Raw genomic sequence first — 26,750 nt, forward strand, 5'->3', positions numbered from 1 at the left:
GGTATAGCATATGAATGAATTTTTAATACATTCGAAAAGCTCGTGAGAATACCTCGAGAAAATCAACTTTATTGTTCACACGCATTAGTTTGTTGGAAATCAATATTTGATGCAATGTTTATAATATTTATTGAAATTAGAGTTGTGCTGTTACTCAGAAAATGTCGGTTGTGTCTATTGAGGAGTATATTTTACTGAAAGAATGAATCTTAGAGATTTATTTGAATTAAATGAATTTATCATTGCGACAAAAAAACTCAAGTGAATTCAATCGTTAAATTAACTATTTATTGTCTATTTGTTATATTATTCAATCAAAATACACACTTTTTTTATAAATTAGACGATGAGTATGGTTAATTTAACGATTGAATTCACTTGAGCTATTGACACAATGATATACTTATTACATTCAGCTAAATCTCTAAGGATCTGACAACAAAGAAGATTTCAGTGATTCAGTTCTCCATTGCACGTTCCTGGTAATGTTGATGTAAAATTTTAAATTTTTTCTTGTTCTTAAAATAATTTCTAATTTGACATAAACACGAATTCAAATAAAACATGCAATTTATGGCGTCCTTTATGAATTTTGAAATTCAACTCATCCTATTTTTAATTTTTAAACTCTGATTACTGAAACTGTACTTTTGAAAAAAAAATGCTACGTAATGGCTTGCCTAATTACCCAAACCTTGTACAATCTCAAGATAAATTCTTACTTTTACTAATTCATACTTTTTCAAATCTTTAAAGGCTCTAACCCGTATTCAATGGACACTATATTTTTTCAGATTTCTAAAATACTTGTAAGTTCCAAAAAAAGTTACACAAGTTTGTTCTAAAAAACAATTATTTTTGAATAGAAATATATTAAAATTTCACGAGATTTACTTACATATTGGTTTTACTTCATTTCGATGCACTGATATTTTAGATATGATTTTCATCGACTTATAGTTCTAGCTCATAACTGCAGAAACACAAAACAACTTCTGTTTCACAAAATAAACACAGAGGTAATAGAATTGTATAACCTACATTTTTAAATAAAAGTAAGATTTTATATCCTTGCATACTTCTTAATTCATTGTATTGTTTGCGTAACCAAGGAAATTGAAGGAAGGATGCATACTTCCAATCTATATATTGGGGTTTTTGACCGGTAAATAATCTGTGCACATTTTTAAGCATTTTATTAGGGCACAAAACTGCATTAAAGTTTATTAATGTTTTAAGAAAATTTCCGAATTTGAATTAATTTATAAAATACGGCGAGAAATGTTCACTTTGTCGGATGGTGCAATTACTTTATTTATTTCCATGAAATTCAAATAATTCATTGAAGATTTTAGTAAAAATTAATATCAGTTATTTGAAGCTTACTGATACAGTGTACACAACGTTAGTTTATAAAGTTTGAAATTAAAATTACTGTTGAAATAATACGTCTTATAAAAGACGTAATTAAGTTTATAAACTAAATTATGTCAGTTATATATTTGCACAATGAAAATGTGGGTAATCTTTGCTCGAATATCATATTACGAAATCTTTAGAGTGTATATTTATGTATTCCCTACTGTTATGAAATGTTAATATTTTTCATAATGGTATATAATATATATATTTTTTAATTTCAAAAATCATACACTGAAAAAAATCGTCGGTGCGAATCCATCAAAAGTGGACAGCTGAATCAGAAATAGTTATTTATGCAACAAGTGCCTAAAAGGTGTTTTTGGGCACACGTGTGCAGAAAAGGACACGAGTGCAGGCCATGGCGGCCCGAGTGGGTATTTTTCCGCACACGGTGCGCAAAAAGCTGGGCACGTGTTGCATACTAGTACATTACGTAACTAAAGCGGGGGGTTGTCCATCTTGCAAGATTGTCAGTTTGCAGCCCGAGCGTAGCGTGGGTTGCATTGACACGAGTGTAAGATTGACAACGGCCTCAGTTACGTATAGTTTTTTTCATCATCGAGTGCAGGAAGTCGATTTGAAGATTTTACCGCTATTCCGGTAGGGAAATAGCACTTCCCGCATGCTGTGGTGAAAAATAGTTATTTATGCAATAGTATGACGAAAACTGTCTTTTTTCGCACATTTTTTAGTGCGCAAAAAGCGTTTTTGGACACTTGTGTGCGGTAAAATGCCTCATTTCGACACTGGTGTGCGGTAAAATGCCTCATTTTGGACACAGGTGTGCGGTAAAACGCCTCATTTAAATGAACGTATTTTTCACCTACTATTGCATAAAATTTTGTATGCAACACGTGCCCAGCTTTTTGCGCACAGTGTGTGCAAAAAACACCCACTCGTGCCGGCGTAGCCGGCACTCGTGTCTTTTTCCGCACACTCGTGCCCAAAAACGCCTTTTGGGCACTTGTTACATAAATAACTATTATGTAACAAGTGCCCAAAAAGCTGGGGTGTTGCATACAAAATTTTATGCAATAGGAGACGAAAAATACTTTCATTTAAATGAGACGTTTTACCGCACACCAGTGTCGAAATGAGGCATTTTACCGCACACAAGTGTCCAAAAACGCTTTTTGCGCACTAAAAAATGTGCGAAAAAAGACATTTTTCGTCGTACTATTGCATAAAAGATATTTACTGCCACAGCAAAATAATTTTGCAAAATTTAGCTGCCAAATATCGTCCAATAATTTTGTTTCGGCAGTAAAATATCTTTTTCTGATCCAGCTGTCCACTTTTGATGGATTCGCACCGACGATTTTTTTCAGTGTATTTTGAACATTTATGATGATCATATTAAATTAGTGAAAAATGGAAGAGAAGTCATTGCTATAATGATTAGTACAAATGAATTTTTCATATCATTTTTTTGCCTTATCTTGTATTACAAGATTTCGAAATCGCAACATTTAATTAAGCCGTGAGCACTAATGGCTACATGTATTGTAAGAGTATGTTTGAAGTCAAAGTCAGGCCATTCGTGTGAGATGATGATTCTGCGCCCACTCAGTGTGGCTTTTGTCATTTTTGCACAGTCTCGACTCTCGGGCAATTGCAGTTAAATTGTATGTACATTATTTGAGCGGCTCTGTAACTGGGAATTGATGATTTAATGGTCAGGAGGATAAGGGGAAATGAAAACTGCATCCTTAGGATACAACATATGCAATGAAGTGCTTTAGCATATTAATAGTAATGAATTTTTATTGGACTTGATTTTATCTATACATTGCCAGAATACTATATACAGGCTTTAGCATATTGGAAATTGTGATTGTCGGCCTCTACTGGTATAAAGATGTTCATACTTTAGAGTTTAGTCCCGTCTTTCTAAGTGAATTTGCTCCCATTGCAGACGTGCCCGCCAAAATTCAAAATATATAGAAATGACGCGTCATGTACCGTCATAACCTAAGCCCCGCCCTCTTTCAAATCCCAATAGTTAATATAGGTATAAGTCAGCGCTATAAGTGGGCCTGCATATCAGCTACCTGTAACCTGACCTGCATGACGTGCATTAACAACAACAACAATATCTACAACAACAACATTACTGGCAACGGAACGCGCGTACTCGCGGACAAACGTCATTGGATCATCGAGCTTATTGACCACGCGCGAATCGGAGCAAGAAAAGCCACGTAAGTCCAAACAACTTCGAGCTGCTGATAGCGGTTTATATATACGCTAACTAATAATTACGCTTAAGAATATGTAGTTTTAATGTAGCCCCCCCCCCCCCTCTCAAATTTATATATATATATCTGTAGTCTACAAAGATACAAAGTCGTATACATGAAAAGTTATCTGCGACAAGTGACATCTCGTGATTCGCAGTTTTCAGTATAGCCAATGCACACGAGTTTAGTTTTTTCCCTACCCATATGCCGTACAAGTTGTGAGAAATCTTCAAAGAGTGTTGTTCGAGAAATAAGTCATCGACGTCAAGTGAGTACAAGTTGTCCGATTGTTGCATCGAGCCTTTAAAGTTTATAACCTAATTATTTAATAACGACCTTCATACTTAGATCTTAACATTAAAGCCTGAAATCTTGTGTATGTGTTTAATACTCAAGTTCGATCGATGGGCTATATGAGTTATGATGGGGCTGTCATGAGTGCGTACATTGTAATCGCGTCTTCTGCTGTGACGAGTGTTCCAATGCGCATATTATCTTAATTAAAGCGTACCAACTCTTAGCATTTTAATAAACGTAATGATAATGAATTAAATATCAATCAGTTTTACTGCATTGCAAATATTGCCAAAGTGCTGATTTATATCGCCATACCCGTATTATATAGTTCTCTCCCTTTTCTCTCTATCTCTTTTTCTCTTGCTATTACTCCCTGTCTCACTCTTTTACTCTGCTGTCACTCGTATAAAATACAACAAACTATGCCACAATCGTTACAACCGTATGTGTAGAAAAGTATTAATACTAAAAACGAACGTGGAGTTGATAACATTTTTTGATAAAAGGTGAGCCTGCAGCTGCTGTAGTTGGTATTGTATGCGTTAGAATTGTCTAGTGTTATGATCATGGCTGCAAATCACGAATGATTAATTTTATACAAGAATCTTTCAAGTCATTTTATTTCCTGCCTATTACATATCGTTTTTGTCAACGAGCGATCATCTCTCTTTTACTCTTTCATTTTTCAATTTCTCGATTCATTCGATTTTACTTCTTTATAAGAATGCACATATCGTTACCAGTTCGCACAGGCTTAGACTTAGACCTATCTATACTTTATGCAAGATTATTGTCTATATCCTGTTGATGTGCGAATGGTCGGGTGACGACATTGATAATATAATCGCAGACTGTGCTGCTATTCAGGCAACGATAGTACTTGTTTACGGCTATTCAAACAATCAAAAGAATTGTTTAAAGTTCGGAACGTGCCCGATGCTGTGTATAGATGAAATAATGCAATTGGATATCATAATGATTCCCAATTTAGCCGTTGAAAAATTCGATCTCATTTTTTTTTAAATAAATCTTCATCTTTTACTCATATTTATGCGCTATGCGGTACCGTACGCGCGTCGGGTATTCTCGAAACTTCCAAACGTGTTTAATCTTTTTTTATTGTAATATGTTATTTAAACTGACTACTTGTTTTGTTACACTTCAGATATTAGGAAAATAGTTATCCACTATGGTGCTTACGGAAAACCAACCTGGACCATCGAATCCACTTGGATCAAATGCAGAAGAGAAAGAAAAAGACGATAGATTATTTGAATGCAATATTTGTTTAGATACTGCCAAAGATGCTGTTGTTAGTATGTGTGGTCACTTATTTTGGTATGTTTGCTGTATCATCTAATCTAAATTATGTTTTTAATGATAAAAAAGAAGCTGATTCTCTCAATATTATATATTATTTAATATTTATATTTTTTGTAACTTAATTGAAATAACTTTGTTTCAGCTGGCCTTGTCTGCATCAGTGGTTAGAAACACGTATTACAAGGCAAGTATGTCCTGTGTGTAAAGCGGCAATCAGCAAAGAAAAAGTCATACCACTTTATGGAAGAGGTACTTCAAAACAAGAAGATCCAAGGTAAAATATTCAACAAAATCTTGTAATTGAACTCTATTTTGAACTCTAATAAGGAATTTTTTTTTTCAGAAATAATGTTCCACCGCGCCCAATGGGCCAAAGAAGTGAACCTGAAGCCAATGTAGGTTTTCCTGGTTTTGGATTCGGAGATGGAGGTTTTCATATGTCATTTGGCATTGGTGCATTTCCATTTGGATTTTTCACATCAACCTTCAATTTTCCTGAAACACGGCCAAGTCCAGCACCACATGGAACCCCTCATTTAGATGATGATACATTTCTTTCAAAATTATTTATCTGGTTAGCTGTTGCTTTCATTTTCTGGTTACTTTTGGCATAACTGAAGTTTAATCAAAATCCTAGACTGCTAAGTCAGTTCATCAAAATTTTGTAAAATCTATATTTTTTTTGTGTATATTCTGACAACTTTTAATAGAAGGACTTTTATTTTTATATAACTACAGTGTGTACTGAGTTATTTAATTAATATTGCATATCAATGATATAACCTGTATGAATAATATTGTCTTTATTGATTTTCGATCATACAAAAATGAAATATTTTAAGTGATTTTCATCATGAACTTGTTAGTATGCTATTACTAAAGTTTTCTTCAATTAAATTAGCAAACTTTCAAGTATATGTACAAGTTGGTAACTAACTCAAGAAATTCTGCTACTGGCACCTAGTATCTTTTATGTAAAAATCAAAATCAGTTCTTAAAAAATGCATATTTTTATGTATATAAAATATAATAATTTGTAAAAATTATGAACATTACATAGAATGTATAAATTGAAGAACTTTGGCCAAGTGTCAAACATAAATTAACTAAAATTTTTCTAATATAGGGAAACATTAAAAATGTACATAATTAAATTAAATTTAGACTTATTTTATAATAAAATTTTATTTTTCTTTAATAGAATTTCAGTGATTACTAATATCAATTATAAAATGTAGTTGAAGAAGAAAAATAGATATGATTTTTTATGATATTGGGAAAAGTGGTTATTTATAGTAAATAATAATATGAGTAATTTTTAAATACGGAATCAGAGTGGTTGTAACATTAGTCTTATATTTAAAACTTAATTTTTGATTTAGCTTACTTAAATCAGTAATTAATGTAAAGTTTTTAATTAAATATTTTAAAATCAGGTTGATTTTTATTAGTTAATAAAAACATAGGTCTTGTAAAGTACATGCAAACTTGATCGCTAAAACATTGAAGTTACTTTAAATTCTGACACAGTTTTTAACGAAAGTAATTAGTTTTGATTGAATCAATGAATATAATCATTGAAAATATGATGCATTTAGCTTATTACATACACTAATTTACCATGATTTTTTTTTCCGCAATTTTTTCGTGTTAGTTGAATTGACCATATACGATGAGAAAAAGCATATGTTTGTGCAACAAATATAATTAAAAATTATAATCATCGTATTTTAATACTAGGATTTACAACTAACTTTATTAGTTATAAATATCATTTCATATTTATTACAATTTATTCATAAGATTGTTGTTATAAATAGAAAATATGTTTTTGTGAAAATAGAAAGTATAAAAAAACATGCATATTCATGATATATTACGATAATCTATTTTTAATGCCTACTACTTTAACCAAATTTTACGCTTGTAAATTGATACGAATTCATGAATAAATACGAACGATTTTGAACAATGAACAAAATTTGACTTTTTGTAATTTTAACAAATTCAAGCTCTTTCATGGGCAGCTTTATCAACTCCTGGTTTTTATAACATTATTTACAGCTGATTTTACCTATATTATTTTATAATTTAAGTAATTACAATCCAACGGACATCGAGATTTGTTTTAATAGTTTTTATAGTAGTTGACAAGGATTTAATTCATAGAAAAATTAATTTATTAAAACTATCACGGCGTTGAAGTCGATACTTTTGTTAGCAATCAATAATCCAAGGTAGCGTGTCCCTATTAATACCCGGCCAAAATCCAATATTCACCTTTAATCAAGTCATCTAAATTTTTGGACTAGTTTTAACATTATTTAAATAGTAAAGTTCAGTTAAAAATTACTCAATGAATGTAATTTATATAATTTCATCTCCCTTAGACGATATATATGAGCAGGGAAACGTTGACGATTTTTTTTCAAAGTTATTGCGATGATATAAGGTGAATTATGTCCTACGCATTTGACACCTTGGATTTTTATAACTACGTATGCTATCCACGCCGCGATAATTTCAATACATTTACAATGGTAGGCATAAGACTAGAAGACATGGAAAACTGGCCTAATTGAAAATTGACTTTTTTAAGTTTTCGACCTTAAATAATTCAAATACGTCGATTTCCATGTATAATCTTTGGTTAAGCATTTTTTAAAATCAACAAGCAAGCTCAAGGAGATACCGAAGCCAAGGTTAATACGAGAGAATTTTCAAAAACTATATGAGATGTCTTCATTTTGAGGTATTTTAAACGTTCACATCGTTTTTTCGAGAATATCCTAGATAATGGTTTCAAAATTGGTTTGTTGGAATTGGTCGTTGGAATAATTGGTTTGAAAAATTTTATTTAAACATTGGATTCGATAACTCTTTGATTTATTATAACGAAGCTGATACTATTAAGTAGTACGTATGTAATTCAATTTTGACAAGTTATGTTTGATATTCTTTCACTATAATATTGAAAAACATTGTGAAATATTGTTTCCTGTATGAAATTATAAGCATTTTATAGTTAAATCTAACAATTTAGAATTTGTTTTCGTTGTATAACCATATTATTGATATTTCCACTTTCAAATAACATATTCAACATAAGTATAAGAGCTCACATAGACATTGATCGTGGAGAAACAAATTGTATCGTTAAATACTCGGGCTTACTAGTGGTTTTATCACAGATTGCAGCTCCATTTAGGAGGGCGAGTTTTTACAAATTTTAGATAAATCAAAAATTGCTACGCTCACCCTCTCATTACGGCTAATAATACTATTACAATCATTTTTTTTCACCAAAAAAATGAATGCGATGAACAATTATTTGCGTGATAACATTTATCGAACGTACTTTCAAATTTGAATGCAATCGCATAATTCTTATTTTTCTGACAAAAATTAATTTGGTCAGAGAACTATAAAACTCTACTTAATTTCATGCGAATGACACTCAATAAAAGCTTAAGAAATTTTGTAAAATATTTGGACCTTAGCACATAAACAGGTATTTGGTTAAATGGAAATAAAAACAGGTTTTTGTAGACAAATAGAAACTGTACTATAGTAACCTGATGATAATCAATTTTTTGTTGCAATAATTAAAAAAATAATCATAAATGTGATTATACTTACAATTATAAATAGTAAGTAACTTCAATTAATTGTTAAATATAATTCGAAAATGCGCTATTTCAAGGTACTTAGAGAAGAAAGAAAGGACAAAATGCGTGCATCATTATATAATTTACATATGATATTATGTACGTGTATCACAAATTTAATTTATAAATAGTCTATTAACGATATTTTTACCTGTAATAATATCAAGTGGTCATTATTACTATAAATTTTTTCAAATTTGTGTTATTATAATGTTAATGTTTTTACTTTATAATGTATATACGATGAATATTTTTAACCATCAAAGAGAGTGCAAAGTAAAAGTTTCGTTTCGATAACAATTGAAACAAATTTAATTTTTTTTAAATTATGAATTATTCCGAGAAAAATTGAACTCGGTTGCATTTATAAGGCTCAATTTTTTCAAATCTCATCCTTCACGGCCGGTACAGACTTCTTGAAACCCTTTGAAATGAGAAGATCGTTGCATTCTTTTCGCGACAATTGTGCCAATTGAAATCGTTCCATTTCCTATAAAAAATGTACGTATAGCAATTGTAAATAAAAAATTTAAATTATTTTTTCCAACCTTTTCTTCATTATTGTAAAGTACGAGCTCCGGTGGTACTCCTTGTATATGCTTGAATTCAACACCTTCACTGAGTTTAATTGAATGTTGTTCAGGAAAATCGATATAATACAATATTTGTTGAAGTTTAATGCTGTATGTAAAAAGGATACTATTTCGGAAGATCTTCAAAAATGAAACTTTTAATGTCAGGCAGCCTGTTCAATTGACATCCTCTGCAGCTCTGTGTTAAGATTTTTTTATGGGATTAATTATATGCGACTAACACATTTAATTCGTAGGAATATAAATTTTTTCTTCTTATTAAAGTCTCGTTCATGGATTGTTTTAAAAAACTTACTGCACTATTCTTTCAGAATTTTTTTAATGGTATGAAAACCAATAATTGAAGTATAAACGATATAATAAGTACGTGACAAAATTTTTTTCATACTCATATAAAAATTAAAGTAATATGTATGACTTTTTTGTCGTAAGTAAACTTTACCGATACATTTAATATCTAATTATCGGTGGAGAAATAAACATCTTATATTTATAATTAAAATGCAGCATTTTTAATCAAAGAATTGGAAAAAAACGAAACAGAAAACACAAAAGTTTTGACATTGAAGTCATTGATATGCGTAAATAAGTATAAATTGAAAATAATAATCAGCGGCTCGTTGAACGTATGATAAATGTTATGAGAAAGTAAGTGTGCGTGAGGGTGTGAGCGGGCTTATAATTTTATATACACACCTCCACTACGGCATAGGCGTAATGATTTTCAGTGGCTCGAGCTGAATCTAAGCTAAACACTACAAAAAATAGCAAAACTTTATCCATAATCATTGCTAAAAATTATAATTTCAATAAATCACTTTAATTAAACTTGATTTGTTCAAATAAAATTAACAAACAAATTATGCCTGTCAAAACTCTAAATCATACGACTTTTAGTCACGAAGAGAGTTTCTACAGTCGAGAATGGGCAAAGTTGTGTAAGTCTACTCCACAGTACATCATACGTCGTACTAAGACTTGGTAAATTGAGTTTTATGGGGCTTTTACGCAATTCAAAAGCGCGCTAATGATTCGAAAGTCAGATTCAATTTTTTTCAATAAATGAGTTTCGATGAATACTGCAAAAGTGAGTGAAAATTTTTAATTCAGCATCTTTGTGTTATTTAAATTATTCCTCTTTTTCGATAAAAAAGATGGATGTTCTGAGCAATTGTGAGAAATTATAAACAATTTTGGACTTAAAAAAAATGAAAAATGAATTTTTCTTTACCCAGGATCGGACTTGAAACAGTGATCATCTAAATTTAAGTCCAGCACCCTACTGATTGAGTAATAAGTAATAAATATCCAGATTAGAAACAGCCTCTCCCGGTTAGAACCATCCTGGATCTTTATACAGGCACCTAGTTGTAGGCTGATGGCAGGGGAATTTGGCATTCATGTACAGCATCAAGGGGCTCAATATACGAGTTAAAATACAAAATAAAAAGGTTCGAAACACAAGGAAAGAACTAAATTTGTTTTCATACCAACACTTAGAAATTACTAATTCTTATGCCGCTGCGCTGGATAATACTGTATACTCATCTCAAACGTATTTTTCTTTCACAATTTTTCGAGCATGAATAAAAATATTTCAATTCTTCAAATTTACAACATGCAGTTAGTGCGTCTGTTTTTAAATTCTTAGGCTCTTTTTAACATTAAATTTAGTATAATGCTATGGATCGTTTAACCGCGTACCTGGACTAAAGTCATTTTTTAACTTAAAATTAAATTAGAGCGATGTTAGCCAGACAAATAATAATATTTGGGACTACAAGAACTCGCATTTTTTTACAGTACTCACAAGCAAGTGCCCTATACCCCCGCACGTACAAGATACATTGTTCTGACTCAATTTATACAAAATCAACAATTTGATCAGATGAGATTTCCGTTAGACAAGGCATTTTGAGTACTTAAAACATTATCTTCAAAACCATGCTAAAAAAACTTGTAGAGACCTCCTTTTTTTCAAATTACTCTTCAAAAAGAGTACTTTGCAATGATGTATGTTAAATTTGAATTAAAAAAAAGATTGTATCCCAGGTACACGTTTAAACGATCCATTTTTGTCTGTCATTTGAGGTGTTACGCTTAAGTGTGACTGCGGTAACTCAATTTTGACTCAAACCTACTAAAAATATATATAGCTTAAAACCAGAACAAATATCTATATCAACTAAAAAAATCGTTCCGATGCGATGAAAGTTGACGCAGATAAAAGCATAGAAAATTGACAAAATTTCAATGAAAATTATTGTTGCAATAATTTTATTGCGGGGCATGCAAAAATTTGCGTCATAAAAAATGCGAAATTTTCAGTTAAAACAAATTTTTAGCTTTTAAAAAAAGTACAGATTGTTTCAATTGATGAAAATACACGTTTTTTAGTATAAAACAGATGATAGTTTCTTAAATAATGCTTCCTCATCGAGGAAGCTCTGTGATGGGTCAAAAATCAACTTTCGTCAATTTTTGTATCTTGTAAATTCCGATTACATATTTGTAAGCTAGACAGAATTTGTGACTGATGTCTGTATGTATGTGTATGTGTGAGTGTGTTTTTTAACGAGGAAAGAAATCCATTCAACATGCGACCTTTCGGTATCGCAAGGATATGTCAGGCTCGAGTAATGTACTGATGTTTGTGTACTGTTGTTAAATGGGCTAATGTGTGCCTCTCTACTAATACCTACTAAAACCTATCCTTTCTTCTCCTGCTCCTGTTCTTTTCTCGCGGGACCATCGCTAGGAATTATTTAGCGGGGAGAGGCCATAGGGCTGTTCGAGCTCATCCTGGTGTTAGTAAGTCTATGTTTCGTCTTCATTGTACCGCATCGTCCGGTAATCTTCTTCTCGCCCTCTCATCGTTTCTCAGAGTCTTGCTATGACTGTGTTGGCGAAGGAGGACACTGCTTCCCAGCTGCGTACTGCAGCAAGCATGAACCCAACTATAGTCTCGGGCTCCAAGGGCCCATTAGTGAGGTGGTGGAGTTGCTCTCTTTCTACCGTTAATGGTGGGCAATGGAAGAAGACGTGCTCGTCATCCTCCACTGCAAGAGGGCAGACCGGACACGAGTTGCCCGTGTTATGTTATGTAAAGTTTGCTAAAAATGAGCTATAAAAATAATTTAAATAAAATTAAAAACCTAAAATCGATTAGCGGCATGGCGTAACTCGATTTTAAAGGGCTGAAATTTTGCACAGACTATTTTTTTGATACATAGATGACTTTTTTTTTCAAGTTCCAGTCCAATGTGACATTTATTAAATAGAATTTTGATTGAATATTGGGAGAGTCACCTCTTATTATATTCAATTTTTATTAATTTTTTGTTTTACATTTTGTTGAATATATTCAGTAATTGTGATTGAGTGGCGAAATACATTGAAGAAAACTTGAGCGCGATTTAATTCCCGGTAAAGTCGAAATCTCCCTCAGTATTTTGACACGATATAAGCTCAGCAGCACTCGAGCATGAAGCTCACTCAGCGATAATGCCGAAACAAGCTCGACGAGACTCGAACGTGAATGGCGTTTATGTGCTAGTAACGAAATGAGCTTTTCATCACTGCGTGCTACTTCCTGCACACCGCGCCATGAGGGAAAATCTTAAAATCGACTTCTTACACCCGATGATGAAATAGTACATTACGTCACTCGTGCGCGAAGTGGGTGATTCTCGCACGAGTGACGTATACTATTTTTTATCACGAGTTGCGGGAAGTTTTTATTTCCCTCACGCTCAGCCGTGCGGGAAGTATGTAATTTCGAGAAGTATCGTTATTACAGTATTGCTCGGGAATTACGTACTTCCCGCACGGCTGAGCGTGCGGGAAATCAAACTTCCCGCACGCTGTGATAAAATACTTTTCATCACTGCGTGCGGAAAGTGCGACTTTCGCGCGCGGCTGGCGATCTTAAAATCGACTTTCCGCACGTTATAACGAAAATTAGTGTACGCAACTTTTAGTGTGCGCCCCCGTTGCGTAATCTACTAATGCGTAACTGAGTCGGTTGTCAATCTTGCAAGATAGACAACCCCCTGCCTCAGTTACGTAATGTACTATAGCAGAACTCGTGTGTGATTCTTTTTCATAATTCGAGTGTGAAGCATGACCAAACGATTTTTTTATGTATAACTGGTGTTACAAACATTATTTGAAGTTCATGTTATGAATTTAAATTCATAAAAAATTGAGTTTCTTGGAAATGGTGTTAATTATCGATGAGCTTCTACGCGCACAATGGTCTTACAAGATGTCAAATACAACTAGATTGTAATCTTACACCTCACGACATTCGAAGCGACAAATGATCTGTATCATGACAACTTAACTGATATCGAGTCATTTTATTGTCCGATAAAGACTTCCACGGAAAAAATCTACATCGTTTATGAATTATACCGATTGAACATTTTTATTATATATGTGATGTTAGAATAATACTGTCAAAACACAACATATTTTACGCGAAGGGAACATTCCCATTGCAAATAATAAAAAAAATTAATTAAAAAATTTTTTTTTCTCTAGATCTATGAATTTGATTAATTCCGAACTTTTTGGGTATTGTTCCTGGCATATTAAACTACAAAGAAAACATTTTTATGGGACTTGAGACACATTTTGTCTGATGTAGAAAGAAGTAGCTGAAATCTTCGTTTCAACTGGTACCAACGATTGAGAGAAAACAATATAAGTTCGATCCTCGCGTTTCATATGTATTTTTGATCGTTACAACTTTTTCTACAGGACAAACCTCTAAAAAGTTTAGATTTTTTACGATTTTGGCCTGAGTTTTTCTGAAAAATTGAAAAAACAAGCAATTTTAGAGGTGGATCCAACCCCGTAAAAAATTAGGGATGATATTTTCAAACTTTTTAGAGGTTTCTAGAGAATTTTTAAAAGATATTCGAAACATGAGGATCGGACTTATAATTTTCTCTCAAATTGTTGATACCATTTGAAAAAAGTGGTTTCGAGAAAAACGTTCAAAGTTTTTTTTTGTTTTGTTACATATCGAGCACCTATCCGCTTCGCATAATTGTACATAACTTTTCCTTTACACATTTCGTTCTAAAATATTAACAGAGTATTTTTATGATTGTAAAGAATTAACGTTTATGTAAAAATAATCGATTATTTTTTTCCACTTCCAATATTAATGTCCCTTTAAGCCCAAACGTGTTAATTCTATTCTTACCAAAGTGTCGTATGCGCAAAATACTCTTCTTTCTTCAAAATCTCTCAGAAGAGGTACATCGATGAAAAGTATAAATTAAATCATTTACACTTTTTTAAAAAAATAACTTTCATGAATTCAACTTTTTTGAAAAGTGTAAGATGAATAAATTACCTTTTTCACTGACATACATCTTCTAAAAGAGTTCATATTACACTTTTATAAACGTGTAATTGCATGAAATTTCTCACAGTTGCCCAGACAAAATGCATGACTAGACAATTCAAGAAAACTTTTCTTTTATTTTGTTTCAGTTTTTCACATGAATTCTCAATTAAGGAGGCTCTACACCAATCATAACAATAGTACAGCGCAGCATCTGTCTGTCTCTTTCTCGAGACATCTGTCTGTCTCTTTCTCGCATTAGGCAGACAACTACTCGTACTATTCGAAATCAATGATTTTGTTTAATTACTCATTAGTTACTTCGTTAAGGGGTTATTTTTAACATATCAATCGAAAGCTTGAAACTTTCTCTTTCAGAAAATATATTTTTTATTAAGATGGTTGATCTTTTAAATTAGTTATGAACAATAAAAGACCGCGTCCCATAAGAGCCCGTGTTAAAATCGCGATTTTCAAACTTATTTATCTCGAAAGTTAGTTCGTCAACCACATTTTTTTGTTTTGGAATCTCATTTTGAAGATTGAACAAATCGATTGATATAAGTTTTATCATGTTAGATGATCTTTTGCATAATGTGTTGAGCCCCCTTAAGTTTTGAGATTTCAATAAAGTTTTTGATCGAAATTTAAAAGCAGTGCGTAAATTGTTCCAATGCGAATTTTCTTTTTTCCCAAAAACAGTGAAATTCATTGTTATAAATTTGACTCTTTTGCTTGAACCAGCCTAAGTTCATTAACTATGTGCTGTATTAATTCCATTTTCAACTTCGAAGCGTCATAAATCCACTCCGTCCCTGCTACATGGGTATAAGTTTTTGTATTTCGCGCCGCACACCAGACAGAAGCACAGTGACGAGTAATTCTCTTTTTCACGTACGAGAGTACGACGAAATCTTCTTTTTTTAATCATTATTCATATTGCATATTTTAATTTCATCTTTGTAACGATATTTACAAATTTTAGAAAATAAAAAATTTTAATTCAAACGAGGCCATATACTTCATTCAAAGCACGATTTTTGCAATATAGTTTGGCACATAAGTATATGAAAATGGATGTGAAGAAATAATTATAGAGGATCTCAAAAAAAAAAATTAATCTTTTACTCTTGTCACGTTAAAAAAAAATTCTTAACGTTTCTTTAAAAAAAAGAAAATCTTAATTATGAGTGATTTAACAATTTATAAAAATATGAATTTATAATACATTGTCACTTTAACGTCCTGAAGTGCTAAATCTTTTTATCGCCAATGAAAAAAATGTAGGTTTCGTTTATATTTAGCTAGAAAAATGGAAAACATTATTTATTCACAAAATCTTGACTCTCCTGACTATCTAATTTTCTTTGTTTTTTTTAATCACCTGAATATATTTCTCCAATATGTTCTCGTAAGTTTTTAATACTAACTGCAAAAATCTGTTCGACTTTCACTTCTCGCACTTCTCAAATTACATAAAATTTCTTTCCGACAATCATTATTACAATTGGGCCTAACTGGTGAATTGCGATAATGATTCCTGCAAAATGAGCATAATGCTATAATTCGATTATCATGAAATTATAAGTTAATAAATAACTTTTTCTTACATATAAAAAGTATCAAAAAGTTCATCATTAGAATCCATTCGAGTCAAGAGATCATCCCAATCTTTTGGTGAAAGAGCTTTCATATTATAAGCTTTTTTGGCGCTGTATGCTTTGTACCACACAGGATTGTCATTTCTGTTTGCCTCGTCAAGATTTATTTTCCAAGTTTCGTGATCAATGATAGCCTACACAAATATGTAGTTGAACATTTACGCAATAAATTTTGCTGTTCGAATAAAAACGTACCCTATTGGTTTTCGGGTGATCACCTTCGACATAATAAATACGATAAGCTGGATTAACGTTCTCCCAAGGTGTTATAGATGGAGCGATGTATCCAATATTTACTGGTCTCTTCAAATTTTCCAAATCATAAAATATTTCAAACTCATCCCAGTGAGTGTGGCCAAAAAATTGAGCCATAATTGTTCCTTCATATCTAACAATGATATTCAAAAGTAAATACATATTAGTTCAAATAGCACATTGAATGCTAATGAAAAACAAATTCTATTAAATGATGTATGTATGTATTAAATGAAGAACACAAAATTACCTTTAATATGGTATGTTTAAAAGGCATGTTTACCAAATTAAAGGTACTTTTGTGGTCTTGAAGGCTATATTTAACTACTATTAAGGTTTGAGTTTGTCTAGCATGTGTACCATCTGAGGATCTAAGGTTATATTCTGCTGTACAGGCCTTTTTTTGCATCTTTTGCATGTTTTTTGATATTTAATAGCATCTATAGGGCGTAAGTAGTTTTGGAAAGGAACGTCTGGATCATACTTGATTCGATTTCGAGTTTTTCATTTTTTTTCTAATTATTTCTATTGTACAAGCTTTCAGAGTGCTCAGATAACTTTGAAACCTGTTTTTTCTGAAAATTTGGACAATTTTCAACAAAAAAGTTCCCACGCACTTTATCGTTTGAGTCACTCTTCACCGAGCTAGAAGTTAATGAAATATTTGCGATATTTGATCATTTCGGGAAAATGCAAAAATTGCCAACTTCGAGCCTCTGAAAAAGGGTCATAGAAGGCCCCAATCATTTAAAATTTTTTGGATATTCCTGGCTTGTCTAACATGTTTATCGTGTTAGATATAGAAACAAAATTTAGACCGTTTGAGTTGACAGAGAATCGGCCATATATTATATATATATACCATACGTTTTTTTTTTGCGATTTTTTGCTCCATAAATATACTTAAACTCGAAATTCTTAACATGTGAGAGGTTCCACCCATATTTACACATGCCATCAATAAGCAGTAAAAATTTCAGAAGGGATCAGTCAACGATTTTTCAACATAGGATACCAGTTAGCTAACAAAACGGTCGAGGAAAAAACAATCAAAATTTTCTTCTGCTATTAAATACCACATACTTGCTTGCACTCAATCTTTAGTTTGACTGACTTAAAATTCAAATTTCCGTACCAAAATTTAGGTGGTGATTCTTAAAATCATAAGCTCGATAACTTCAGGTAAGCTAAGCTAGGTAACTGTCTATAATTTAAACTAAAATCGATAGAATTGTTAAGGTCAAGTTATGAAATAATTCCTTATCATACGAACCTATTAATAATATCATAGTAGCTACTTGACCAAGATTTAAGACATTCTTTACCACCCGGAGGTATGTGCCCAATGATGTGTACTTTTTCGCCCTTGTCTTCAGCTGATTGTAGTTCTTTAGAGAGCCAAGCCAACTGGTCGAGTGGATCAGTACTATTCCAGAGAAGATAAAAATTCATTCTGCTGCAATAATTTCCATTTACAGAAATAACACGAAAGCCTTTTTTTAATAATGTCGAATAAAATGCTCCTTTTCTTATTGTTTCATGAGTTTTAGTTGGTAACCAACGGCTCCATTCTACTGCTAACTGATCATACAACCAAGACATGTTTTTATGCGGTGGTGCATGTGGCGGAGCGAATCTAAATTATATTATTTTGAAAGTTAGTTCATTGCGTATTATATAAAAGACATACAAAAATAATATAGATATTTAAACACAGCTACAAACCCATCTACCGGGACACTTTCATGATTTCCAACTGATGGAAAAATAGGAATGCCTTTGAAATATTTTGCCATCAATTTAGAGGTAAATTTAAGATTAGCAATATTATCTTCTCGAGTTTGAACCCATACGTCATGTGGAGGTAAATCGCCGGTCCAATAAATTGCATCAATATCTTTATGAGTTTTAACTATGTGCTTAATTGCGTTTTCCAACAATATCAAAGGTGTGTCACATTTCCTGTAGTCACCCCATTTTCCAGCAGCTGATTTTGTGGAATTAGGGGTACCACTAGAGGCTCTACAACAAAGAGGCTCTCCACAGTCAGCATTTGATCCCACTTCATAAAGAGGGTCGAAATGCGTATCAGAAATTTGAAGGATTTTTAATGGTGGTACTTTTTCAGATGGTTTAGTGAGTGGATGTCTGATTTTTGGTTCTTTAGCTGGAAATATTGTTATATTCCAATCGTGTTGTGCTGCATACCCATTGACACATGGCTGACCTAAAAAAAATCTGCAGATTTGTGATCCCTTCAAATTTGAATGACGTACAACGTCCACTACATCGACCTATAATGATGATAAGGCTTCAATTCAGTATATGATTTCCCATAGTGCATTCATCAAATTACAAACTTACGCCAATAATTTTCATAACACCTTCACAAACTCTGGGCGTTTGAATTTTAAACACATTACAAATTTTCGTTCCAATATCCAGAATTTGATCATTACTTTTGCCTTTTTGCATCATGATGCGAGCCATATTAACTAAAAATTTACAGCCAATACAAGAAGCAGATGATTTATATAAATCGTTAACTTCTTGTACCATTTCTTCGACATTCATCTGTTTGTTAACGCTACTTGCCCATTTGGAATAATTGCCATGTTCAAAAGCATTTTTCATATCCGAAATCCATTGATCATAATTCATCTGTAACATACATTTTTTCATTCTCACCAGCTCTTTACACAGTAATTTAGATTATAAACAAAATGTTCATCAAATGAAATCACATTTCTTAGCCATTTAGGATCCGAACTATCGACTTCAGGACTCTCAAGTTCTGAAAATTCCCTTCTTGAAATTTCTCTTTTAATTTTATTTTGATGTATTTTTTGAAAAAATTTTTGTTCAGCATTAGAAACGCAAATCAGTAGTATGAAAAACAATAAAATAAATTTATATTTCGTCATTTTGTTCAAATTTATTTCACTTAATTCTGCAAAATAAAACAAAATAACATATGAAACGGTTATTTATATTCATATTTTTCATGATTTAATATTATGTTAATATTTTTTACTTACTCATACGATACTTGATTCTTGTCAAAAAACAATAACTTTCGATGTTTCTTAGACGACTTACTCGAATATAATGTTTTGACTGTTTTTTTTGAGTGTTGCGTTACGCTTGAAATCTTGAAAATCAGATAAACCGACGCGATTATAGATATCCGATTAGAAAGATTAAAAATATATTTGTGCTACACATTTTTGATAATAATATTATTCATATATATTGAAAAATACTATTCAGCATATTTTAAGTTCTTAAATCAATAATGTTGTTAAATTATAAAAAATGCGGTTTCAAATAAAAAATAAGTGCAATTTTTTATTTCAAAATTGTATAAAAGTTATTTTAGTAGTTGTTCAATGGTTTTAGAGAATAGTTCGACTGTTGAATTTTATTCCCACACATATTTCAAAGTATTTTATAGTTATAATATAAAATTAATAACATTATTTGAAAAGGAAAGAAATTTCAATAAAACCTAGTAAGTTGATAAATATCGAATTATATCTCATATCCGAAATGAATAATCGATTGATATCCAAACTTATAAATTGTCGATAACAAAAGAATTTTAAGTGCCATTTTAAAATTGACTGATATGAAATTATCTTGTGAAATTATGAAGGAATATATGCTATACCAAACGGATATAGTGCAAATCAAGATTGAGAAAAATATTTAATTATCTTTATCACGTTTATCTACCAACTTATAACAATTCATTTTATTAATATTATCAACTTCGAAAAAATGAAAATGAATTTTTTTTAATGTTAATGAAAATTTACCGGGTGTTGAATAAAAGAAAAGCATAAATTAATAAAAAAATAACAATAAATAATGAAAGTAGGATAATAATAACTGAACTTCGCAATAAAATTATCGCTGCAAAAATTTTCATTGAAATTTCGTTAATTTTCAAATGCTGTATCTCCGACCAATTATACATTAGGACAATTTTTTTAGTTTTCTTGTGAATTTTCTCTAGTTTAAGCAATGCATATTTTAAGTAATATTATTGAGCGTACAATGACCTTCTATTACTGAAACAGATTTATCGTTTGAATGTGTACTTGGGCCACCATAAATTATTTTATTCGAAAAAAGTATTCAGCATTACTAAGTACTCTTTTGGACGGAAAGTTATAAAAAAAGTTCTTTACACTTTTTGAGACTGAAGGCCGTTTTCGAATATTTTTTAGCTTTTAATATAAAGTACCGCAAAAATTAATGCTCAAGTGTAGCGTCTAGCAACTATACTAGTCATAATATAGTTTTTCGTGATACAATTACGATCTAAAATGTTCTCTGCCAAAATAAACAGACTCGAAAAATAAGGGGCTTACACGTAAATTATTCAAAAAATTGAATTAAAATCATGTCCAAAAATAATTAACCCTACAATTTTATTTATCCCTGATTGTTCAATGACCACACAACAATTTATTTAATATTGCCAAAAGTTTAATTAATAACGAATGTTATATTTAAAATTAAAAAAAATTAAAAAACACAAATGCAATAAAAGAAATAAGAGCAATAAAAGGCAGCTGAAATATACTAATTTGTAATAACAAAATAGTACTTTATAATATTTCAGATGCACAATATAATTTTGAAATTACTTCTCTGTATGATTTCATCTAACATCAAATATAAAGATCAGATATAAAGATTTACTGTTGCATAAATTCATAAATTAATTTTCACCTAATTAATGAATACTTTTAAAAATTATTTAATAACCTGTGTGAGACTGCCGATGAAAGTGATGGAAATTTACCAAGTCTATATGTAAACCAAGTTAAAGAGAATTATGCGATTAAATAAATTATGCGCAATAAGTCCCTCAACGAACGGAAGCAGAGATTACACTTTATTTTTAAGCTTGGTTTATCTTGAAGCTTGTACACTAATTGTTTAATTAGTTGGTAGGAGTTATCAGCACCGATGGTAAGTTTTATATTGTTAGTCATAATAATTTTCGTGTGTTCGCGGTCATACGATAACTTGAAATCTTTTTATACAATTGCTTTGAAATTTTAGGGGTATATTCCTTGGGACTGATAAGTTTTTTGTATGCAAAAAGTGCATTCTTGTGCACTTTTTATGCAATTTTTCGAAATTTGATAAATTACCATCTTTGGACAACGGATTTTTTTATCTATTGATACTGGGTCATTATTAATTTTTTTAATCGCGTCGTATGGTGTTACCTCGCAACTTAATGCATTTATATGCAATTTTTATGCACTTTTAAAATTTTCAATAATTTTTCAAATTTTGATAACAGATGTTAAAAAAATCCGTTAAATTTGTATTCATGCGTGGTCAGTATTTTTTTTTATTGCGTCGCATCGTTATATCTCACCACTTTTCTAATCATTTGTGTGCATTTTTTATGCAATTTTTCGAAATCCGTCCTCAAGACGGCGGATTAATAATCTTTTACAACTAATCTTGTTACTACTAAACCCCCACAATTTAATTTCGACAATTCATTCTGGCGGCTATTTATTTCCGAAATTTTTATTTTTTTATAATTATTTTTTACATATTTCTTGTGTATACAAATGTATGCATGTGTGTTTTCAGCTCACCTTACTATCATTATATGTGTATGTAAATGTGTGTATGTATTAATGTATGTTTCCAGCTCACTCCACCATCATATTATAAATGTGGGTCAAAATAATACTTTTTTACAAAACCGTGCGCATGTATAAGAGCTAAGAGCTTTGAATACTACTCGAGAGGCTAGAATTATTTATCGACAACATCGAAAAATTGCTCTAGAAATCGCAGGTGAAGCTAAGGAATCATTATATGTATCCGGAATCGAAGATTTGATGTAAGTCGCTATAATATACAATTCAAATCATTCAAATCGTTCAAATCACAGTACAGAAACTTTAAACGCGCTTTTCTCACAACTTTGTTTTCTCGTGCGGTAGGAATAATTTCTCGAGAGTGAGTCGACCGATTGAGCTGAAATGTTTCACAAATCCTCTCTAGGGTACTGACTCGTGATTGATCGAAGGGATTTTTGATCGGTCGTCTCGTTGTTATTTTAAATAACATTTTGAAGTGAAAAATGGTCAAAATTTGAAAAATGCTTAAAAATCAGGGCAAAAATGCATTCAAACTCTTGTCAATTCATCAAATTTCATTTTTTTTCTTTTCCTTCGACCAATCACTAGCCAAGGGTATAACCTTTAAGAAATATGTCGAATTTTTGGTTTCAGATGATTCTGTCAAGAAAAATCCTGCCTACCGCAGGACAACAGTATGACCGTGGAAAACTGATGGAAAATTAACAATTTTCAATATTTTTATATGAAAATTTTTTGTACAGCTTTTCTAATGAATAAACTTCGTTATCTAAAAATTTCAAATAAATAGAACTTTTCGTTTTTAAAATATGAGTTTTCAAAAAAAAAATAATAATTTCCGTCACACGAAGCTATGTAACCCGTTAAGTTAAAAACTCCCAAATTACGATTTAGTGCATTTATTCAAAACACTGCTGAAAAAAATGTAAATTTCTCATATGATAAACTTCACATGCTTTATGTTAAATTGCTGCAGTATTATAATAAAGATTAAAATAACGTACAATTTGCGAAAAACTAACTAAAAAAAAAATGTTTCATTAGAAAAAGCCATAGCATGAATTTTACGCAATAAATAAATTAAGAGCTCTAGCACGTACTTAATAATTGTGCCTTGATATATGGCCGATTCTCTGTGAAATCGAATGGCCAAAAAAATTTTTTTTCTGCAAATATGAAAAACTTGCTGTTCCCGATGTCAGAAATGTCCCCAAATTTTATTAGAATTTTTGGGACCATCTATCACTCTTTTTCAGGGGCCCGAAGTTGGCCATTTTAGGGTTTTTTTGAAATTCATGAAAAATCACAAATATTCAAATAATTCCTGGATCAGGGTAGAATGATTCAAAAGTAAAAGTGCCCAGCAACTTTTTTGTTGGAAATTGTCCAAATTTTCAGAAAAAAAATATGCCAAAGTGATTGGAGCCACCCAAAGAGAGCATAGTGGGGAAACATAAAAAAAAACACAAAACAAGAAATCTACTCGAGTTCGAACAGGACTTTCATTTCCTAAACTATGTGAAAAGCTTCCTAAAGATGTCAACTAATGCCTGATAAAGTTTTGTAATGGGTCTTAAAGTTTAACGCAATGTAGACAACAATGTGTGGCGAAAAACATGCAAAAAAGGTCAAAAATAGGCCCAAAATGCCTAAAATCACCAAAAACAGCCATTTTCAGACCTTTTTTGCATGTTTTTCGCCACACATTGTTGTCTACATTGCGTTAAACTTTAAGACCCATTACAAAACTTTATCAGGCATTAGTTGACATCTTTAGGAAGCTTTTCACATAGTTTAGGAAATGAAAGTCCTGTTCGAACTCGAGTAGATTTCTTGTTTTGTGTTTTTTTTTTATGTTTCCCCACTATGCTCTCTTTGGGTGGCTCCAATCACTTTGGCATATTTTTTTTCTGAAAATTTGGACAATTTCCAACAAAAAAGTTACTGGGCACTTTTACTTTTGAATCATTCTACCCTGGTCCAGGAATTATTTGAATATTTGTGATTTTTCATGAATTTCAAAAAAACCCTAAAATGGCCAACTTCGGGCCCCTGAAAAAGAGTGATAGATGGTCCCAAAAATTCTAATAAAATTTGGGGACATTTCTGACATCGGAAACAGCAAGTTTTTCATATTTGCAGAAAAAAAAATTTTTTGGCCATTCGATTTCACAGAGAATCGGACATATATATAATTTTGAGCTAATTGACTTTACTCTATCAATCCGTCGTACTTGCTCACGATGCATTTCTGCGTTGACACTGATGACCAACGATGCCGCGAATCAATAGTCTTTCAATTAACTTATTGTTATAAAAAAAATTTCGCTGCTCTAAGAAATCTACAATTTTATGTCAACCTATTTTTTATAAGTATTTCTTGCAGTTTTAAGTAATCGCCTAATTAATTTATATGTTCGTATACAATCATTCTAAATAAGGAGAAATTTATTTGAAAAGTTACTTAATATTTACAAAAAAAGTCAAATTAATCTGTTTCAATAACTAAAATTAATTGTTACGTTCACCTAACTTCGCTCAGCTTTGTGCAACAAAAATTGCCACTAGTTTTAATTTTAACTTTACAGAAAATGTGATTTAGTGCAGAAAGATACATATTTGATGAGTTGAAAATTTATGGTCAACGTTCAATTCTAAAAAAATTACGTATAATTCAGTTATTCAAAAATGCAAATTTAAATTGAAAGTTTAAGTATCAAAAAATAAATTGTTAAATTTAAATGTTTTGATGAATACTACAATAAACTCATAACTATTCATAAAATTTTACAAAATAAAAATAAAATATTTTTTATGAAACACAGAAAATCCCAATGTAAACGTGTAAACTGTAACCCATAAAGTTCACGCTCTACGCGCCCGTGCGGGACACGTGTGTCCCTTGGCTCTGCAGGTCCGTCCTAGTGCGTAGAAGCTTCTCCAGCGCATATTCCTAGAGGGTGAAAGAAAGGGGAATACAGGGATTCAAACTCACTCACACCAAGAAAAAAACACTCAATATTAACAATAACAACCACCAGGTTTATTTTTATGCAATAAACATTATACACGGCCTTAGAGAGTACCCGAATACCCGGTTGACGTCAGACGCAACGATCGTAGCTCTGGTGGGCGCGTCGACACGTACGACTCACAAACACAACGACCGAGGGCTGGGCTGCCCGACTCACCACACGATATCAAGATCCTCTCCTAGTTCAGATCAACCCTTGGCTGTCTTTGTGGTCTGCTCCGCCGTTGGACCTATTGGTTCTCTCTCGCACACTCGGGTTGACTCGTACAGGCACTCGCACTCTTCACTCGGGCGACGTAGGATCTTATTACCCGCGCGGTACTCGTCAATCCGACGTAGATATCCCCGAGGATGTCGCGCTCAACTCGCATACTCGAGCTCCGTTCGCTCTCATAGCAAATCTTCGACTCTCCGCTCTCTGTTCATATGTAAGATATAAGTATATATTAAGTTCTATCTTTTCACACTTGCCGCTCACATGAAATCAGATTCATAATATAATAATTAATAACGATTCTTAAAACAAATTATATACTCGTTAAGTCGGCGATGGGTTCGTCAGGACGGCCCAACAGATAATGCAATTTCCGGCATTACTAAACGTATGACAAATAGCAACAAATTATTGTTAATTGTAGACAAAAAGTGGCTTATATTCAATTGAATTCAATCTATAATTTGATTGATGAATTTTTGAGAGAAATATTAAGTGGAAAACTCAGAGAAAGTGGTTAAAAATTTACATTTTAGCCTGGTTTCGTTATCTCCTTAAACAAAAAGCTCCAAACAGAGTATATTTAAATAGAATAGTTTTTTAATTTAGTAAAATTTAGATTATATGAATAATCAATCAACTAAAAGACGAATTTTAAAATCGTATAATTCGAACGTTCTTGTAAAAATTAATTTTTTATTTACATTTAAGGGAAAACGTTTTATCGTAGTATAACATAAAATAATATATTGTACCATACTATGATATATTACATAGTAACATAATATTATTTTGTTACAGATGACTTATTTAACTATTGCTTCATTGCCCAAGTGCAGCGAGGGCATGACTTCATATCGGCTGCTTATATTATATACACGTGCCCTGAAACTTATTACTTATTTAGTCTAAATCTCAGAAAAAAATACTAATAAAAAAATTCAATTTTCCCACTGGCTTCTCCCTTTCTAGTCACGATAAAATAATTACGAGGATTCGAAATAATAGGTCGCATCATAAGCTCTATAAAAAACATAAAAAT

The 26,750-nt window shown here is 31.6% G+C and overlaps 3 protein-coding genes across 5 annotated transcripts; 1 reads left to right on the forward strand and 2 right to left on the reverse strand.

The window, feature by feature from the left end:
- The first annotated feature begins 3,440 nt into the window (after nt 1-3,440).
- Nucleotides 3,441-6,197, forward strand: LOC106659813 (E3 ubiquitin-protein ligase RNF185-like). 3 transcript variants are annotated; one of them, XM_014382530.2, is made up of 4 exons: nt 3,441-3,623; nt 5,125-5,297; nt 5,425-5,556; nt 5,626-6,197. In XM_014382530.2, the coding sequence occupies exons 2-4, from the start codon at nt 5,149-5,151 to the stop codon at nt 5,894-5,896; spliced, it is 552 nt and encodes a 183-aa protein (XP_014238016.1). In that variant the 5' UTR covers nt 3,441-3,623; nt 5,125-5,148; the 3' UTR covers nt 5,897-6,197. The 3 variants fall into 3 exon arrangements, with proteins under 3 accessions (XP_014238016.1, XP_014238008.1, XP_014238025.1); XM_014382522.2 differs by lacking the exon at nt 3,441-3,623 and adding an exon at nt 3,710-3,930; XM_014382539.2 differs by lacking the exon at nt 3,441-3,623 and adding an exon at nt 3,962-4,465.
- Nucleotides 6,198-6,537: 340 nt separating this feature from the next.
- LOC106660472 (selenoprotein M-like) lies at nt 6,538-10,452 on the reverse strand. The gene is made up of 4 exons (XM_014383444.2): nt 10,240-10,452; nt 9,651-9,721; nt 9,499-9,568; nt 6,538-9,440 (listed from the first exon to the last, which is right to left on the reverse strand). The coding sequence occupies exons 1-4, from the start codon at nt 10,330-10,332 to the stop codon at nt 9,333-9,335; spliced, it is 342 nt and encodes a 113-aa protein (XP_014238930.1). The 5' UTR covers nt 10,333-10,452; the 3' UTR covers nt 6,538-9,332.
- A 5,681-nt stretch (nt 10,453-16,133) lies between these two features.
- Nucleotides 16,134-19,479, reverse strand: LOC106660102 (sphingomyelin phosphodiesterase-like). The gene is made up of 7 exons (XM_023461069.1): nt 19,183-19,479; nt 18,544-19,112; nt 18,092-18,454; nt 16,759-16,951; nt 16,513-16,697; nt 16,287-16,442; nt 16,134-16,206 (listed from the first exon to the last, which is right to left on the reverse strand). The coding sequence occupies exons 1-6, from the start codon at nt 19,477-19,479 to the stop codon at nt 16,328-16,330; spliced, it is 1,722 nt and encodes a 573-aa protein (XP_023316837.1). The 3' UTR covers nt 16,134-16,206; nt 16,287-16,327.
- Nucleotides 19,480-26,750: the final 7,271 nt, after the last annotated feature.

The sequence above is a fragment of the Trichogramma pretiosum genome, unplaced genomic scaffold (assembly GCF_000599845.2).
Source record: "Trichogramma pretiosum strain Unisexual culture from Peru unplaced genomic scaffold, Tpre_2.0 scaffold34, whole genome shotgun sequence".
Lineage (NCBI taxonomy): Eukaryota > Metazoa > Arthropoda > Insecta > Hymenoptera > Trichogrammatidae > Trichogramma > Trichogramma pretiosum.